Raw genomic sequence first — 13,560 nt, 5'->3', positions numbered from 1 at the left:
GTCTCCTCCTGCTGGACATTAGAGAGAATGCAGCTTTAAGTGGAGTCTCCTCCTGCTGGACATTAGAGAGAATGCAGCTTTAAGTGGAGTCTCCCCCTGCTGGACATTAGAAATAATGCAGCTTTAAGTGGAGTCTCCTCCTGCTGGACATTAGAGAGAATGCAGCTTTAAGTGGAGTCTCCTCCTGCTGGACATGAGAGAAAATGCAGCTTTAAGTGGATTCTCCTCCTGCTGGACATTAGAGAGAATGCAGCTTTAAGTGGAGTCTCCTCCTGCTGGACATTAGAGAGAATGCAGCTTTAAGTGGAGTCTCCTCCTGCTGGACATTAGAGAGAATGCAGCTTTAAGTGGAGTCTCCTCCTGCTGGACATTAGAGAGAATGCAGCTTTAAGTGGAGTCTCCTCCTGCTGGACATTAGAGAGAATGCAGCTTTAAGTGGAGTCTCCTCCTGCTGGACATTAGAGAGAATGCAGCTTTAAGTGGAGTCTCCTCCTGCTGGACATTAGAGAGAATGCAGCTTTAAGTGGAGTCTCCTCCTGCTGGACATTAGAGAGAATGCAGCTTTAAGTGGAATCTTTCCCCCTGCCGGCGCTTTAAAGCGTATCTTCGCAGAAATTGATGCGATTGATGTGAAACTCGCACCAGAAGTTTTCATCGTTCCCCTGAGGTTCCGTGTTCGATACCGGGTGACGCTGTTTCACTAAACTTGAAAAAGCCACTGTTTCTTTGCTCATTTTGGAGTCAAACTCTTCCTTCGGTTCACTCAGGAGACACAAAATGGCGCCCGTCTTCCTGTAGACGAACTAGAACTTGACACTCAGCTCTTATTTTGAAGGAGAGTTTCCTGAATCTGAGTTTGGTCACTTTGGGACAGCTCAAAAAAAGCCAAGCTCAACCACCAACACTAGAAGAAACACTTGGCTTTCAGAAATACATCAGGTACATGGAGGTGTTTATGTTCGATATACTTCCTTTACGTGTTAAAGCTAAACTACAGCGACCTGTGAAACGGCGTTCGTGAGCTCCTTCAATATATTTAACAACAAAAACCTCGTTCAGCTTCTCTTTTTTTGCTCCAAACCTGACGTCGGAGACACGTTTGACGGGCAGAAGTCAGCGCCCGAGCATCGCCCGCCCGAGCATCGCCCGCCCGAGCGTAGACCGCCCGAGCGTCGACCGCCCGGACGCTTCGTCGTGTTCATTCTGCCGCGTTTCAAAGGTTCGTTTAAAAGTCTTTTCAGTTGACGTTCAGAGAGTTCTCAGTTGCAGTGGAAGCCTCCCTCCACCAGGCGTCGCTGTCAAACCTTCTCCGGAGCTCACGGTGACTTTAAGTGTAACATGCTAACCGCTAATGTCGCGTATTTCTACTGAGTCCCGTCCGACCTCCTTCCACTCTTCCAGTTTCACCGCCGCAGGAACGTCTTCTACTCGTTCCCGGACGTGATATCCTGAAAAACACAGAACCGTTAAAAGCTTTTGTTATTGTTTGTTTCTCGGTCGACGAACGTGAAGAGAAGCGCGCGTGTTCGATTTCTGACTCACCTCCGTCTTCGCCCTCCTCCACTCGCCCGTCGGCCCCGACCTCGTCACGACTGGAAGAGAAGTCGGACGTGTTTTAGCACAAAACAAAACCTACTTACATACTAACCTACTCTAAAATGTCAGCGTGTTTCCATGACGACCCCGTGCGTTTTTAAGGTTAATCAGCAACGATACTTACACATGAAGGTTGTGATCATCAGGAATGTGGTCGTTGAGACGGCCGCGCTCCACAGAAGACACCTGCAGGGAGGAAAGAGTCGACAGGTGTGAACAGGTGTGAACAGGTGTCAACAGGTGTGAACGGGTGTGAACGGGTGTGAACAGGTGTGAACAGGAGTCAACTGGTGTCATCAGGTGTGAACAGGTGTCAACAGGTGTGAACAGGTGTCAACAGGTGTCAACAGGAGTCAACAGGTGTCAACAGGTGTCAACAGGTGTCAACAGGTGTGAACAGGCGTCAACGGGTGTCAACAGGAGTCAACAGGTGTCAACGGGAGTCAACAGGTGTTAACAGGTGTCAACAGGTGTGAACAGGTGTAAACAGGTGTGAACAGGAGTCAACAGGAGTCAGCAGGTGTCAACAGGTGTCAACAGGTGTCAACAGGTGTCAACAGGAGTCAACAGGAGTCAACAGGTGTGAACAGGTGTCAACGGGTGTCAACAGGTGTCAACAGGAGTCAACAGGAGTCAACAGGAGTCAGCAGGTGTCAACAGGTGTGAACAGGTGTCAACGGGTGTCAACAGGTGTCAACAGGAGTCAACAGGAGTCAACAGGAGTCAGCAGGAGTCAACAGGTGTCAGCAGGTGTGAACAGGTGTCATCGGGAGTCAACAGGTGTAACCGGGTGTGAACAGGTGTGAACAGGAGTCAGCAGGTGTGAACAGGTGTGAACAGGTGTGAACGGGAGTCAACGGGAGTCAACGGGAGTCAACGGGAGTCAACAGGTGTGAACAGGAGTCAACAGGTGTCAACAGGTGTCAACAGGAGTCAACAGGTGTCAACAGGTGTCAACAGGTGTCAACAGGTGTCAACATGAGTCAACAGGAGTCAACAGGTGTCAGCAGGTGTGAACAGGTGTCAACAGAAGTAAATTATGTAAATACCCGGAGTAAAGCGCCGTGACGATGAAGACGGTGAAGATGAGGAGGAGAAGGGCCTTCATCGTTAACCCTGAAACACAAAAACATGAGAAACATTAAAGGAAACACGACTTCTCAGACTTTCGTCTTAAAAGACTCTTTGAAAGAAGAGAAGCTGATGAAGGAGCGACTCACCTGGGCGCTCAGGTGCGGCCTGACAGCAGCTGCTGGGGTAGAACAGGGAGGGGGGCGGGACTTCAGAGAGGCCGCCCAGCGACTGGGTGAAGCACTCCTTTGATTGACAGATCTCAGAACAAATCTCCTCCTGGATGAGCATCTTCGGGGGCGGGGCCACTTTGTCAGGAGGGGGCGGGGCCTCGGTGTGGTCTGAAAGAGACAAACGTACAGAAACGTGTTTTCAGGGACTCACAGGGTCAGACGTCGAAGCCCTTTAAACAGGAAGTGACCGTTCTCCGCCTTCATTAGAAACATGAGACACAGGAAGTTAAAGTCTGCGATGATTCAGGACGAATCCAGAGTTTTTCTTTCTCGTCCCTGGAATCATCTTGTGATCTTTAACCGTGCGTTCACACCAGAAGAGATGGAGGCGATGAAAGCGTCGCGCTGACGTTCAAATCAACGTAAATTACGCAACGTGACACGATGTTCTTCGGGCGACGCGTTCGGAGCAATGCGACGGAGGCTTCATCGCGTATGCAGATTGAAGTTGAAAAATGTGAACTTTTCCAGCGCCTGAAGCTGTGCGGCGACAGCCAATCAGCGTTGAGATTGCGGTGAGCGTCATCGAAGATCTCCGTGAAACATCCAGGGACTCAACGAAGAAGCCATCGCTGCAGGAAACCAAACTGTTCCCATGGATCTAATATAACAGATTTAACTCTGACCTGTGGGTGGCAACGACGTGCCGTTAGGCGTCTGATCTGAAGAAGAAGAAGAAGAAGAAGACGAAGGAGAAGAAGAAGAAGAAGAAGAAGCACCTGTACGGCTTCAGAGGTTAAATCCCTGTCTGTCTGATCTCACTGCAACACAACGACTCACTTCCTGTTATTTCAAAGCCTCAGACCCCTGTTAGCATTAGCATTAGCATTACGTCCAACAGCAGAGTAGGCTGAGCCGGGGGTTAGCTTCAGTTAGCTTCAGTTAGCTAGCCGCCTCGGCTGCTACCTGCGATGGAAGCGATGATCAAAAAGGTGATGATTGTCTGTGGTCGGTTCAGCCCACTACGCCACTAACTACTCACCCTCTGCAGCAGCCTACGCTGCTCCTGGTTTGTTGAATGAACTTTAATAAATGGATGTAGTGTGTGTTGCTCGTGGAGTTGAACCGCGGGTCGTTGTGTTTCTGCAGGACTGAATAAAGGAGGCGTGACGTGGATCCTCACCGTAAGTGAAGCTGCAGCTCTCCTCCAGCTCCGTGCTGTTGAACACGGACCACGCCGTCCCCTCCGCCGAGGTCGGGCCGTCCGCGCTGGTCCTGGTCCTGAGCCAGTCCTGGTCCTGGTCCCGGTCCTGGTCCTGGTCTTGGACCTGGTTTTGGTTCTGTCCTGTCCCGAAGACGCCTCTGAAGACCTTGTGGTCGAGCCAGGACTGGCAGCTCTCCGTCACGTCGCTCAGCAGTCGAGCCAGAGCGCCGCGAGGACGCCGCCTCCTCCGGAAAACCCTGAGAGCAGAAACAGTGTGAGGAGGATCTGGACCCGCCCCTCGTCTCTGAGGCGTCTCAGTCCTGTTCAGAGTCTGAGTCTGTGGCACCTCGTGTTCTCCAGTCTGCTTCTCTGTCGTCGTTACATCAGTGCGACAGCTTCTTCATCAGCTCAGATTCTTTATTTTCTTTCTTTATATTTTATAACTTTGAACTGAAGCTGCAACAATTTACCTTATAAAGTTTTTACATCTGAGTTTTTTAAATGTAATTGTTTCTTTTTTCATAAACGCTCCATTTTTAAAGTGTTAAATTATCAAAATAACAATATTTTATATTTGTCCATTAAATAAACGTCAAGAGACGAAATCCTCTCACGTTTTTCCATGTTTTTGATTTATAAAAAAAAGTGCAAAAAGAGGCAAAATGACTAAAAATAGATGCAAAACCAACACAAAAAGATGCAAAATGACTAAAAATAGATGCAAAACCACTACAAAAAGATGCAAAATGACTAAAAATAGATGCAAAACCAGCACAAAAAGATGCAAAATGACTAAAAATAGATGCAAAAGCACCACAAAAAGGTGCAAAATTACTAAAAACAGATGCAAAACCAGCACAAAAAGATGCAAAATGACTAAAAATAGATGCAAAAGCACCACAAAAAGGTGCAAAATGACTAAATATCTTTGTCTTTGTCGTGATTTAGGTCGTTCTGTTTGTACTTGTGCTCATTTAACACCTCTGTCATCATCTCTGTATCCTGATTTATATCGTTATTGAAATATGAAATAATCTTCACCCTGCTCTGCCTTTAAATGTAGAGAATGTAATGAATATTTCCCTCATTAATGATGTTTTTCACCCCTGAACGGTTCTGAAAGTGCGAGAGTCTGCAGAGCTGCTCTCACCGGACCAGGTTCTCCTTGTAGGACACGGTGCTCTTGCAGGGCGTCAGCGACACGTTGCCGTGGTCGTCCCAGGAGAAGCTGTCCTCTGTGACGCTGTAGTATCCGTTGGTGAGGAGGCGCGGCGAGCGGCGGCAGGAGCACGGATCACCGCCGTCCACGGACGAGTAACAGACGTACGAGGAGTCGGGAGAGAGGAGCGAGCGGTCGAGGCTGAGGGGGAGACGGACGGGACGTTAGAACAGCCGTCACTCAGCTGCAAGATTCAGCTTCATTAAAAATATCATAAAAATAAAATAATATCTGAAACATTAAGACGTCAACGCGCTGTGAAACCCGACTGAACCCGGGTCAACGTGTCTCTGTTTACACCAACACACGCGTGATTCAGCTCCATCACGTCTGTTACTGGTTGTACTGTCCCTTTAAATGATTTTCAGCAGGTACAACAGACTTTTTATGCAACAATTTGAGCTTTTCCTGCTTCAATTTATGGCGACAACCGCAAAAAGATGCAAAATGACTAAAAATAGATGCAAAACCACCACAAAAAGATGCAAAATGACTAAAAATAGATGCAAAACCACCACAAAAAGATGCAAAATGACTAAAAACAGATGCAAAACCAGCACAAAAAGATGCAAAATGACTAAAAATAGATGCAAAACCACCACAAAAAGATGCTAAATGACTAAAAATAGATGCAAAACCACCACAAAAAGATGCAAAATGACTAAAAATAGATTCAAAACCACCACAAAAAGATGCAAAATGACTAAAAACAGATGCAAAACCAGCACAAAAAGATGCAAAATGACTAAAAACAGATGCAAAACCAGCACAAAAAGATGCAAAATGACTAAAAATAGATGCAAAACCACCACAAAAAGATGCAGAATGACTAAAAATTGATGCAAAACCACCACAAAAAGATGCAAAATGACTAAAAATAGATGCAAAACCACCACAAAAAGATGCAAAATGACTAAAAACAGATGCAAAACCAGCACAAAAAGATGCAAAATGACTAAAAATAGATGCAAAACCACCACAAAAAGATGCTAAATGACTAAAAATAGATGCAAAACCACCACAAAAAGATGCAAAATGACTAAAAATAGATTCAAAACCACCACAAAAAGATGCAAAATGACTAAAAACAGATGCAAAACCACCACAAAAAGATGCAAAATGACTCAAAATAGATGCAAAACCAGCACAAAAAGATGCAAAATGACTAAAAACAGATGCAAAACCAGCACAAAAAGATGCAAAATGACTAAAAATAGATGCAAAACCACCACAAAAAGATGCAGAATGACTAAAAATAGATTCAAAACCACCACAAAAAGATGCAAAATGACTATAAATAGATTCAAAACCAGCACAAAAAGATGCAAAATGACTAAAAATAGATGCAAAACCACCACAAAAAGATGCAAAATGACTAAAAATAGATGCAAAACCACCACAAAAAGATGCAAAATGACTAAAAATAGATGCAAAACCACCACAAAAAGATGCTAAATGACTAAAAATAGATGCAAAATATGTTTTTTGCTAGGACATTAACATGTTTTGAGCCATCTGAATGTTTATTTAGTCTCTTTTGGGGGGCGGGTTTTCCACCTCATCCAAATATTTGGGGGCCATGTCCCCTGAACCCCCCCCCCCCAATCTACGCCCGTGCTCTTTGATCCGTGCGTCTCTACCTGTGACAGGCGGCGTCGGCCCGCAGCCGCCGTTTGACCGGAGAACCTGAGGAACGGAGACGAAGAGCAGTTAAAGGACAAACACACACTCGTCTGTTTCTAAAGAAAGACTTTTATCAGCGTGGAGAACATTCCTGTTGTGCACGAGCCGATGTGACGCACGGACGCTCTTTGTCCACATGTTTGTGAGATCAGTGACGCACCAGCAGCAAAGTCATCAAAGTTACACAACTAGAGACTTTAACAGTCACACACACACAAAAGGACGGAAACAAGACACACAAAGACTCAAAATCAATGTAAGAAGGACAGAAATGAACCGAAAGAGACAAGAAATTAGTAAAAACATGCAAAAAGATGCAAAACAACAAAAAATGGGACGTCAAAAGCACAAAAATGCTCCAAAAGAGACAAAATGAGTCCAAACAGAAGCAAAATAAACTGTAAATGGATCCTAAACAATAACTAATACATGCAAAACAACAACAACGAGCAGCAAATAGACTCAAAATCAATGTAAAAGGACACAAATGCTCCAAAAGAGACAAAGAAAAGTAAAATAACTAAAAATAGATGCAAAACAACTACAACATTCAAAAGGAACTAAAAATGGATCCTAAACAACAACAAATGAATGCAAAACAACAACAAGGAGCAGCAAAAAGACTCAAACTAAATGTAAAAAGGACACAAACGACACTAAGAAGACAAAAAATTAGTAAAAACATGCAAAATTACTACAAAAAGGTGCAAAACAACAAAAAACAGGACGTCAAAAGCACAAAAATGCTCCAAAAGAGACAAAATGACAAAAAAATGGATCCTAAACATCAACAAATAGATGCAAAACAACAACAAGGAGCAGTAAAAAGACTCAAAATCAATGTAAAAAGGACAAAAAGAGACTCAAAGAAGACAAGAAATTAGTAAAAACATGCAAAGTGACTCCATAAAGATGCAAAACAACAAAAAATGGGACGTCAAAAGCACAAAAATGAGTCCAAACAGAAGCAAAATAAACTGTAAATGGATCCTAAACAACAACAAATGAATGCAAAACAACAACAAGGAGCAGAAAAAAGACTCAAAATCAATGTAAAAAGAACAAAAACTAACCAAAAGACACAAAGAAAAGAAAAACGACACAAACTCAACACAACAACGAGACACAGAATGACTGTTTGAGGCCCTTTGAGGTTTAGTGTTCCTCTGTAGCTGTGTGTGTGTGTGTGTGTGTGTGTGTGTGTGTGTGTGTGTGTGTGTGTGTGTGTGTGTGTGTGTGTGTGTGACCTACTTGTAACGGCTCCAGAGAAGAACAGATCCATGTTTGTCTGCAGGAACTCGACCCTGGTGAGAAAGTTACAGAGATTTGAGACGTCAGCAGATCATTGATTTATTTATTTATTATTATTATTTATTTCTCTTTCACTTCCCCAGGGAAAAAATTAAAACCCTCTTTGTCGACATCAGACAGACAAACAGAAACAAACATAAACAAACATAAACAACATCAGAGGAAACCGAGTCTTTCAGCGTCACTTTAAAAGCGTCCAATCAGAGCCGCTCCTGGAGGTCAGCTGCTTTTGGACCCTCCAATCAGAGGGAGCAGCCGCCTGATGGAGCCCCATGTGGTACTTTCCAACTTAGACAAAAAGAAACTGAAGCAACTTGATGCACAGTTGCCGAGATGAGACGACCTTTGACCTTTTCAGCACGACGGAGCTCAACACAAAGACACATAAACGATGTTCTGTGACATAAAACACAAAGTTTCTGCACTTTTCCAGCACCTCTTTATCTTTATTTCACCTGTTCTTCACAAAATAAAAGCTTTTGTCGAAGCGTCGCGATGGATTTTCAGTCAAATTCTGAACAATAACAAATAATATTTCAGATTAAATCAGGTTTTAATGCTTTGTTCTTTAATTCTGCTCCATGAGAAGGAAACAGAACAAACTCATGATCCAGAACAATCCGACAGAATGACCTTTAGTCTGTTTTCTGTCCTGTTCAGACGTCGACGTGTCGCCGTGACGACGTGTCGCCGTGACGACGTTCTTTCAGGTTTTTAAACACAATCACATCCTCACGAGCTTTTTTACTGTGAACGCTCTCATTCAGGAGAAACAGAGGAGAAGAATAAAGAGTCAACTGCAGCAGGATGTTTTAGAGACCCTCCAAAATAAAAGCTCTTCTCAGCCACTTCCTCCTGTGATCAGCTCTGTGCTGACTTATGCAGAGCTGATCTTCCTCCTCCTGCTCCTCCTCTTCCTCCTCCTCCTCTTCCTCCTCCTCCTCTTCCTCCTCTCCCTCCTCCTCCTCCTCCTCCTCCTCCTCCTCCTTTTCCTCCTCCTAATCCTCCTCCTCTTCCTCCTCCTATTCCTCCTCCTCCTCCTCCTCCTCCTCTCCCTCCTCCACCTCCTCCTCCTCCTCCTCGCCCTCCTCCTCTTCCTCTTCCTCTTCCTCCTGCTTCTCCCTCTTCCCCCTCTCCCTCCTCCTCCTAATCCTCCTCCTCTTCCTCCTCCTCCTCTTCCTCCTCTCCCTCCTCCCTCCTCTTCCTCCTCCTTTTCCTCTTCCTCCTCCTATTCCTCCTCCTCCTCCTCTTCCTCCTCCTCCTCCACCTCTTCCTCCTCTACCTCCTACTCCTCTTCCTCCTCCTCCTCCTCTTCTTCTTTCTCCTCTTCCTTCTACTCTTCCATATTATAAGGAGCATAGAACAGACGCTACAGTGGAGGCTGGGGTTACGTTCTGCATCCATTAGATGGAGCTGTGCTAAAGGGAACGTCACCACAACAGTCAGGGGAGGTCGTCTTGTTGCTTCCTCCACTTCGGCACCATTGATTGGTTCATGTTAAACTGTCTGGCTGCTGCTCTGTTCCCGTGTTCTACTGCGTGACTAATGGCCTTGAGTGTAAACTCTGCGTCGTAAGCGTGTCTCTTAACAGGAGCCATTTTGGGCTCTTTACACAAACACACACATGGAAATGAAACGGCACGCTTCACGCAGTCGTATATCTCAACATGCACCGCGCGTTACTTCTTCTACGGGGAAAATAGAGTCGGCGGCTGCTCACCGTAGTTGGAGACCTGTTGTGGCTCAATATTGGTCCATATATAAGGAGCACCGCGTTATAAGGAGCACTGAGACATGTGAAGGTTTTCAGGTGCTCCTGTAGTGCGGAGAATACGGTACTTTTAAAAGAAGACTCTGTCGTAGCAGAGCGTCGTTCGTGTGCCGGACCATAGTGACTTAAAGCACCATGAGCTCCTCACTATATCTATATATATATATCTATATCTATAGTGAGGAGCTCTTCAGCTGCTGATCTAAGGGATCTCACTGGTGTGTACTCAGTGAGCATGTCAACAACGTAAGAAGGAGCGCGGCCATCACAACATTTAAACACAATCAGAAGAGCAGGAAGTTTGTACAGAGTGTGTTTTTACCTCCACACTGGCGTCAATGTCGGTTCTTCAGCTCCATCCTGCAGCAGCTGCAGACACACACACACACACACACACACACACACACACACACACACACACACACACACACACACACACACACACACACACACACACACACACGCACACGCACACGCACACGCACACACACACACACACACACACACAGTGAGCTCACGCTTCCTGTTAACTCTGCGTCTGCTGGAGGAAACTCTCACACACACAGACGTGTCGTTGTCATGGAGACGCCACAGCGACCCCGGGGTCAAACACCGCAGAGTCTCCCCAAAGAGACGAGAACATTTTCACTCATGTGCACGTGAAGAAACAAGTTATGAGTACACACACACACACACACACACACACACACACACACACACACACACACACACACACACACACACACACACACACACACACACACACACGCACACACACACACACGAACACACACACGAACACACACACACACACACACACACACACACACACGCACACACGCACACACACATACACACACGCACACACGCACACACACACACACACACACGCACACACGCACACACACATACACACACACACACGCACACACGCACACACACACACACACACACGCACACACGCACACACACACACACACACACACACACACGTCGTTCTTCTGTCTTTGTTTAAAGTTCTGACAAAAGAGGAAACAGAAACACTGAGAAATGCTCTTATTTTGAAAAAACTAGTACATTTTTTGTTCCTTATTAGGAAAATAATTCATTATTTAAATATAATAATTTAGATTTTAAGATATTAAGTCATTGTTTAAGGATATTAATTTATTATTTAAATATATGAAGTGATGATTTAAAGATATTTAATCATTATTTAAGGATATTTGATAATTATTTAAAGATAACTAATCTTTATTAAAATGTATTAATTCATTATTTAAAATATTAATTCATTATTAAAAGATATTAATTCATTATTTTAAGATATGAATTTATTATAACAGAAGTAAAGTTTTTGTGTTTAGCTCATTAATTCAAAATTCTTCACATGAAACAAATTAAAATTAAAAACATCGGAAAGAAAAACTTAAAATAAAATTTACATCAAAAATGAAAACAATGAAATAAATTAAATAAAAAATAAAACAAGAATATCAGAGAAATATGAGTTAAAGTGCAGAAAACACAAATAATAAATAGTTTTGTTGCTTTTAGAAAAACAGAAACTAAAGAATCTTTTATTTTTAATAATATTATTTTGGTGCATTTATGACACAAAATATCATCATTTACCTATGGGTTCATTTTTCTCTCCTCCGTATTAATGAACATTTATTTAATTTATTTAATTTATTTAACCCCCCCCACATATGTGTCACAATGGGCTCTTCCACCCTCGGTTTCCCAGCATGCTTTGCAGCAGCAGCAGCAGCAGTGTGTCTGTGATGGAGCTGCTGATGCTGGAGGAAAACGCGTAACAGGAAACACAAGGATGGATCAAACCATCTCACACACACACACACACACTCACACACACACACACACACACACACACACACACACACACACACACACACACACACACACACACACACACACACACACACACACACACACACACACACACAGACACACACACAAAGTCTTTTTTTCTTATTAATTCTTCTGTAAAATGTTGTTTTAAAGCAACTTTCTGTTTTTATGATGCTCCATCTTCAAAATACTCTGATAAATAGATGCAAAACCACCAAAAAAAGATGCAAAATGACTCAAAAAAGATGCAAAATGACTCAAAAGATGCAAAATGACTCAAAAAAGATGCAAAATGATTAAAAAAGATGCAAAATGACTCAAAAAGATGCAAAATGACTAAAAAAAGATGCAAATTGACTAAAAAAAGATGCAAAATGATTAAAAAAAGATGCAAAATGACTCAAAAAAGATGCAAAGTGATTAAAAAAGATGCAAAATGACTCAAAAAAGATGCAAAATGACTCAAAAAAAGATGCAAAATGACTCAAAAAAGATGCAAAATGACTCAAAAAGATGCAAAATGACTCAAAAAAGATGCAAAATGACTCAAAAAAGATGCAAAATGACTCAAAAAAGATGCAAAATGACTAAAAAAAGATGCTAAAAGTATCTGTGATGCTCTGTTTTGACACTAATCTGATAATAATATTATAATAATATTTAATAATCCTAAAATATTCAAACTAAGTGTTGAAGTTTGTCAGAAGTGAAGTTTTTCTCTCACTTTGAAGCAATTTCACATCGTTATCAATGCTTCGTCTTGTGTTATTGTATATTAATATGATTATTATGATTATTATTATGATTATTGTATATTATTATTAATGTATATTATGATTATGATTATTATTAATGTATATTATGATTATTGTATGGTTCTTTAGATAGTTGAGTCCTTCACATTGTTCACACAGCGGCTCAGTCTCTGTTTGAAGCTGCAACAATAATAATTAATATAAGTTAACACTTAATATCTCCATAATAAAGTCTGTCTCAGTCCTCCTGCGTGTTATTATCAGACTTATTAATAATAATAAACAGAATTCTGACAATAATAAATCTGCTCTTTGCGGTAAACACATTAAAGAAGGAGGTGATTTCCGCTCTTTAACAAAGCGCCGCCTGTTTGTTTCTGTTTTTCATGTTTTCATGTTTTCTTGTTTCCTTTTTTCAGAATCTGCAGACAAAGAGAGAAAGAAGGGGGCGGAAGTGAACTCACGGCTCTGGGTCCTCGGGAGTTTCCTGCTGCTGTGGAAAATAAAAGCTCCTCAGGTCAAATCCACCTTTGAATCTTCTTCTGATGCGATTTGGTTCAAATGTCGCGTTCGTGTTGGAAAGTGTTGATCTGAAGCTCCGCAGCTGCCACCGGACCTCGCCCACACACCGGAAACACCTGTCAAAGTAAAACACAGAGCCATACAGGGTCCGGTCAGGGCTTTCAAAGTAAAAGCACGAAAAATAGATGCAAACCACAAAAAGATGCAAAATGACTAAAAATAGATGCAAAACCACAAAAAGATGCAAAATGACTAAAAATAGATGCAAAACCAGCACAAAAAGATGCAAAATGACTTAAAATAGATGCAAAACCAGCACAAAAAGATGCAAAATGACTAAAAATAGATGCAAAACCAGCACAAAAAGATGCAAAATGACT

The 13,560-nt window shown here is 42.8% G+C and overlaps 1 protein-coding gene across 2 annotated transcripts; it reads right to left on the bottom strand.

Moving 5' to 3' along the window:
* Positions 1-408: 408 nt before the first annotated feature.
* Positions 409-13,275, bottom strand: tmem71 (transmembrane protein 71). 2 transcript variants are annotated; one of them, XM_083928322.1, is made up of 11 exons: positions 13,123-13,275; positions 10,351-10,397; positions 8,198-8,250; positions 6,904-6,949; positions 5,195-5,404; positions 4,024-4,301; positions 2,817-3,008; positions 2,646-2,712; positions 1,721-1,782; positions 1,543-1,592; positions 409-1,448 (listed from the first exon to the last, which is right to left on the bottom strand). In XM_083928322.1, exons 3-11 carry the CDS (start codon positions 8,226-8,228, stop codon positions 1,425-1,427), a joined length of 960 nt encoding a protein of 319 aa, XP_083784448.1. In that variant the 5' UTR covers positions 8,229-8,250; positions 10,351-10,397; positions 13,123-13,275; the 3' UTR covers positions 409-1,424. The 2 variants fall into 2 exon arrangements, with proteins under 2 accessions (XP_083784448.1, XP_083784449.1); XM_083928323.1 differs by having other exon boundaries at positions 10,351-10,388.
* Between the last annotated feature and the right edge of the window lie 285 nt (positions 13,276-13,560).

Source organism: Echiichthys vipera (genome assembly GCF_963691815.1).
Source record: "Echiichthys vipera genome assembly, chromosome: 15".
In the NCBI taxonomy this organism is placed as follows: Eukaryota; Metazoa; Chordata; class Actinopteri; order Perciformes; family Trachinidae; genus Echiichthys; species Echiichthys vipera.
The sequence above is the reverse complement of the archived record's forward strand: the minus strand, read 5'-3'. Positions and strand labels throughout refer to the sequence as shown.

Bases quoted from the DNA above. Each gene is read 5' to 3' on its own strand.
- tmem71 (XM_083928322.1), bottom strand. From the start codon at position 8,228: ATGGATCTGTTCTTCTCTGGAGCCGTTACAA. The intron at 3,009-4,023 runs GTGAGGATCCAC...TGTCTCTTTCAG, and splicing joins GAGCTGCAGCTTCACTTACG to ACCACACCGAGGCCCCGCCC. The intron at 1,783-2,645 runs GTATTTACATAA...TCCTCCCTGCAG, and splicing joins GTCACGGCGCTTTACTCCGG to GTGTCTTCTGTGGAGCGCGG.